The sequence below is a fragment of the Belonocnema kinseyi genome, chromosome 10 (assembly GCF_010883055.1).
Source record: "Belonocnema kinseyi isolate 2016_QV_RU_SX_M_011 chromosome 10, B_treatae_v1, whole genome shotgun sequence".
Lineage (NCBI taxonomy): Eukaryota > Metazoa > Arthropoda > Insecta > Hymenoptera > Cynipidae > Belonocnema > Belonocnema kinseyi.
This window is the reverse complement of record NC_046666.1, coordinates 97,095,792-97,101,626: the sequence shown is the minus strand read 5'-3', so window position 1 is coordinate 97,101,626 and position 5,835 is coordinate 97,095,792. Positions and strand designations below refer to the sequence as shown.

General features: G+C 30.6%; 1 protein-coding gene across 2 annotated transcripts in view; it reads right to left on the bottom strand.

Annotated features, from left to right (window-relative positions):
* The window catches only part of LOC117182250, a 267,859-nt gene extending 262,345 nt beyond the window's left edge, over positions 1 to 5,514 (bottom strand). Inside the window, exons 1-2 of one of the 2 annotated variants that reach the window (XM_033375356.1) lie at positions 5,318 to 5,514; positions 4,908 to 5,233 (exon numbers count right to left, since the gene is read on the bottom strand). In XM_033375356.1, the coding sequence (XP_033231247.1) occupies positions 4,908 to 5,205 (298 nt within the window). In that variant the 5' untranslated portion in view covers positions 5,206 to 5,233; positions 5,318 to 5,514. Of the gene's footprint in view, positions 1 to 4,907 lie in introns of both variants that reach the window. The other variant, XM_033375357.1, reaches the window with a different exon arrangement.
* Between the last annotated feature and the right edge of the window lie 321 nt (positions 5,515 to 5,835).

Sequence of the window (5,835 nt, the reverse complement as noted above, 5' to 3'; positions counted from 1 at the left end):
TGTAAATTTGAGGGCCTTCCCCGTTGCTTGCCCGTACCTGAATCCGCTACCCTCCCCACCCGAGTCGACTTCTCGGCACTTTCATCACCGCTGCTGTCACTGCGATCAACGTCACCCATCCCCCCACTTTCAATGCTTTCGACCAACGTCAGCTGTTGCAGCCACTACGGTTTTCTGCTCTGTGCGATCGTCCAGTAACTGTTGCCCTCTGGCGCCAGTTTGTGGACTTCGCGTCGTCGGCATCCTACCTTACCGAAAGCTCTGTGATGTTTCCCGCCTTTATTTCCTACCTCTTGCCCCCCTGACCAAGCAACTATTTCTTCACTCCTAACCTCAAAAACTTCACACGCTCCAAATTTTCACTTCAAACCACTCACTTTCACCCTTCTTCCTTTACACTCGATCTCCGCACTCTCTGCCTTTTCTGCATCGACTCACCCTTATTTCCTCCACCAAAGCCAAAGATACACCACTTGACAAAAAGAGTTCTTTCGCGATTGAAAATTCCTTGAAATGTTTTTAAACATCCTAAAATATTTTAAATACTTTAAAATCTCTTAAAATTTTGCAAAGCTCTTGAAAATCCCTTGCAATTCTAAAAATACCCTAAAATATTTTAAATTCTTTAAATTCTCATACGAAATTATTGAAATCAATTGAAAATTCCTTGGAATCTAGTAAAATATCCTAAGATGTATCAAATCCTTCAAAATTTGATATTAAATTACTGTAATCAATTGAAAATTCCTTGGAACCTTTGAAAATACTCTGAAATATTTCGAAACCTTCAAAATGTTTTGAAAAGTCTTGATATCTTTTAAAGATTTGTAAGGTACTTTGGAGTGTTTTTAAACAACATTGATATAATTATTAAAATTCTTTGAAATTCCTTTGATTTGTAAAAGTGAATAAAAAATTCAGTGAAATATTTTTAAACATTCTCAAATATTTTAAATCCTTAAGAATCTGTTGAAATCTCTTGAAATTTTTGAAAGCTCTTGAAAATACCTCGAAATTTTTAAAATACCCTGAAATATTTCTAATCCTTTAAAATCTCATATTAAATTACTGTAATCAATTAAAAATTCTTTGGAACCTTTTTAAATACTCTCAAATATTTCGTAAACTTCAAAATCTTTTCAAAAACCTAGACACCTTTTAAGGATTTCTAAATTACTTTGGAATTTTTTTAAATAACTCTGCTAAAATTGTTAAAAATTCTTTGAAATTCCTTGAAGTTATAAAAATAAATTAAAATTTACTTGACATCCTTTAAAACATTCACAAATATTTAAAACCTTTTGAAATTTCTAGAAATTTTTTAAAGCTCTTGAAAATTCCTTGAAAATTCCCTGGAATATTTCAAATCCTTCAAAATATCATATTAATTTACTATAATCAATCAAAATTCCTAGAAATCTTCAAAATTCTCCCATATTTTTCAAATCCTTAAAAATCTTTTGAAATGCCTAGGACTTTTTTAGGATTTCTAAATTACTTTGGAATTGTAATAAATAAACCTTCTAACAAATTTTTAGTTCTTTGAAATTCCTGTAAATTATAAAAATAAATAGGGAATTCCTTGACATCTTTTAAAACATCCTCAAATATTTAAAATACTTAAAAATCTTTTTAAATCTCTTCAAATTTTGCAAAGCTTCTGATTGAAATTTAAAAAAGAGAAAAATTTCAAAACATTAAATATTGAAATATTTGTAGATTAGAGTTTTTAAAATGGAATCAATAAAAATTCAAAGCTTTCGAAATTTAATTTTCAACTATTTAATAAGAATAATTTTCAACACAATGGGATTCAAGTCTTCAAATTTAGAATTGTAAACTTGGAAGTTTATTTATAAAAAATTAATAATCATAAATAAATTGAATGCATTGAAAATTTAAATGTATGTTTTTCAATTGCACAGTCTCTAAATGAAATTATTTCAGAATGAAATTTAGAAAACAGAAAAATTTTAAAACATTAAAAATTTGACTGTTTGTAGATTAGTTAAACTATTAAATTCAAGTTTTAGTAGAAAATACTCGAGTTAAAGTTTTCAAAAGATTTTAAAGGATTTTTAATATTTGAGGATGTTTAACAAGATTTCAATTCATTTTTATCATTTAAAGGAATTTCAAAGAATTTTAACAATTATAGCAGGTTTGTTTAAAAAACTCCAAAGTTCCTTAGAAATCTTTAAAAGATGTCGAGGGGTTTCAAAAGATTTTGAAGAATTTTCAATATTTTAGGCTGTTTTAAATCATTCCAAGGAATTTTCAAATAATTTCAATAATTCAAAGCAATTTCAAATAATTTTAACTATTTTTTCAGATTTTCTGGTTGAAAGTGGAACTGCTTTGTTGAAAATTTACTGAACTAAGTAGGAAAATTCTCAAATTTTAAATTTCTGACATTTTATAATCAGAATTTTGTAAAGCCCAAAGTTTCTAAAGCATGAAGTTTTATAAATTTCAATCTGAAGATTTAAAAAATTTTCAAGAGATTTCAAAAGATTTGTAATAATTTAAAATATTTGAGGAAATTTTAAAAGACTCCAAAGAATTTTCAATTGATTGCAGTAATTTAATATCAGATTTTAAAGGATTTGATATATTTTATGATATTTTAATAGATTTCAAGGAATTTTAAAATTATTTTAATAATTTAGTATGAGATTTTAAAGGATTTGAAATATTTGATGGTCTTTTTTTTACTTTCAAGATATTTTCAAGAGCTTTAAAAAATTTCAAGAAATTTCAAAAGATTTGTGAGGATATGAAATATTTGAGCAAGTTTTAAAAGACGACCCTACCGAAAGAAATCTCTGAGTTTTCTTTAGCGAAATAGCTTGGCCCATTTGAGTCTATAAACAAAGTCGATTTGAAACAAAATAGTCTTGGAGACAGTTTGAGAGATTTGGGTCCTTTTCAAGATCCTTTTGGTGTTCGTTTTAAGAGTGGTGCGATGGTAATATAATGTTCCTTTTGTATTTGTCACGTACCGGGCGGGCAGAGTTATTTACAATAGTTGGTCGTGTCTAATCCGCTCTCCCTTTTTAAATTTCTCTTCAAATTATTAACACTTTTTTTAATCGATGAATTTTCTCATTATACTTATTTATAATTATAACTTATATACTGATATACAATTTTCTAGTTGAATTAAAAATTTTGACTTTTTTGGCCTATCTCATTCCATTTACGAGAAACGTTCTATTAATTCCAATTTTAAGCATTAAAAAAAAAGTTAGATATCTGAAGTCATCGAAACCCGTAGATTCCAAATTATTATGTTTTAGGCTGTTAATTATGAAATTTAAAAAAATCTACTTCTAAATTTTAATCCTAAAGCTTAACAAAGGACTCTTGAGTGTCGGCTACTCTATTGAGATAGCCTCTCTGCTTGTTATTTATGATTGTATTCTTATTTCAATTTCGGTAGGGGCCAAGGAATTTTCTATTGACTGCAGTAATTTAATATGAGACTTTAAAGGATTTGATATATTTTAGTATATTTTAATAGCTTGCAAGGAATTTTCAATTAATTTCAATATATTAGAATGCGATTTTAAAGGATTTAAACTTTTTTAGGATATTTTAAAACACTCCAAGAAATTTTCAATTAATTTCAACAATTTAAAGCGAAATATAATTGCTTTAGTTGATAATTTAACCATTTCTATTAAAAGTTAGTCAACTATTCATTAAAATTAATGTTATATTTCATACCTGAAAAACATAACCTCAAAATCGACTCATGCATGAAATGAAGAAACACGCAAAACATTAAACTCACCAATTTCTTCCAATTCTTTCAAATGGGGATCGAGATATAAATAGAAGACCACCGAAGTCTTCCGAAGCTTTCAGATCGGCAATCCTCGTGGAGCAGAAAAGCGAAGTCAAATCGTGCATTTTCGCCTTATACACGAACTCACAGTGGTAATCATGCACCTTCTGTTTTGCGGCTCTCAAACTGTAGGTATGGTTGAGGTAAATTTCAGGCTCGATCTGACAGCTCTGGGATCAAGTACAGCTGAGCGATCAGCTTCAAACAGCTCTTAAAGTCGCCTTCGTGATCAATTCATGTCGTTTGCTGAACCACCATACTCTGATTTTTTATCAGGTATCTGAATTTTTTAAATAGACGGTAAGCGCACATAGCACAACCGCGAAATCCCTTTCGGGATGGATTCAAAGTGCATTTTAAAAACCGAATTATCATCGACCGCCGGTAAGTTTTGAGTGTTTCATAGATTTTGCAATTTTTGTGTGCCACGTTCCAACAGCCTTAAACCTTTCTTTTTTTTAATTACACACATACCTGTAAATAAAATATCGACCTGAAACTTTGGAAAATGTATTAGAGTACAATAAAGTACGTTTAAGTACTGCATCTTGGTAGGAACTTCATTGAAAATTATTTGATCTTTTTTCTGATCCTCGACATTTTTTGAACGTTCGAACTTTTGTATGCATAAAATGTCGGTCTCAAACTTTGAGAAATGCAAGAGCCGAAAGAAAACTACGTTTAAGTACAAATCTTAATGATAAAAGATGTAAAAAAAAATATTTCAACTATCCATTCCATCGGCATCAGCCGGTAACGTTGTACACAAAAATACGAACCCTCTAGAGCCTCTTCTAGTGACCACCAGGGTTCGTATTTTTGTGTACAACGTTACCGGCTGATGCCGTTGGAATTGATAGTTGAAATATTTTTTTTACTTAAACGTATTTTATTGTACTCTAATACATTTTCCAAAGTTTCAGCTCGATATTTTATTTACAAAAAAAGTTCTTAGGTTCAAAAAAACATTCAGTAAACTGATAAAGTGAGGTCGGTAATATAGGTATTTAGCTGTCACATGCCCTTAAGTAAAAAAAATAACAACTGTCAGACTTACGATTTTCATGTGAATCGAATAGTTTAAATGTTTCATATCCACTGTCTTCTTTCGAGTGCTCCAGGTATGCTTTTATTTTTTCGGATTCATCGTCTGCACTGATTTCACTCTTCCCTGAAAAAATTGAATCATCTTCGTTGTAGACATTATTAGGAAAATGACGCTGAACATCCAGAAACTTTTTCTTTATTAAATTCAACGTATTCACGGATTCAAAATTGTCGCACTCAGCTTCAATTTTTTTCGATATAGATCCAAACATCCCTTTGCATTCGTCTTGCAAGAAAGAATTTGCCATTTTTTCACAAGTAGAATAGACAACTTCGCTGTTTAGGGCAAACTTCAATAATTAAGCGCTAGTCATAAACAGCATATGCCACAACTGTATAGGTATTAAATTGTGGTCTTACGGATACTATATAGATATACTACTCCTTTAAACTTTTTCCTGGTTGTAATACTATATATCTCAAATCAAAATAACATGCTAAACACAATTCTTCAAAAATGCTATGGATAGTTTTTGATTTATGTTTATATACTAAGCGCCAATTGCAGCAGAGTTAATACAGTCAGCTATGAAGTATGAACTATTTGGAAATTTTACGTGTTGTTCGAGCGTTTCGTAGCATGCGCAGTGGCAAAGATATTATAAACGTAGATGCGGTGCGGGCTTAGTTGCCCGCCATAAATATAGACGGCGCGTCCGGCGAAAAAAGTCACTTCCCCTCTACCCACCGCTCCCCGTAGAAAGCACCCATCGATATAGAGTGCCAAGAGCCACTTGGAGCGCTGTAAGCAACTCTCGGCACACCTTCGAGGTGCACTGATGGTAAACTTAGCTTGGACAAGAACCATTTGGATTGAAAGTAAATTGCCAATTAAAACATTTTTACATTTATAACTTTGCAAAACTTGGTTTTTTATA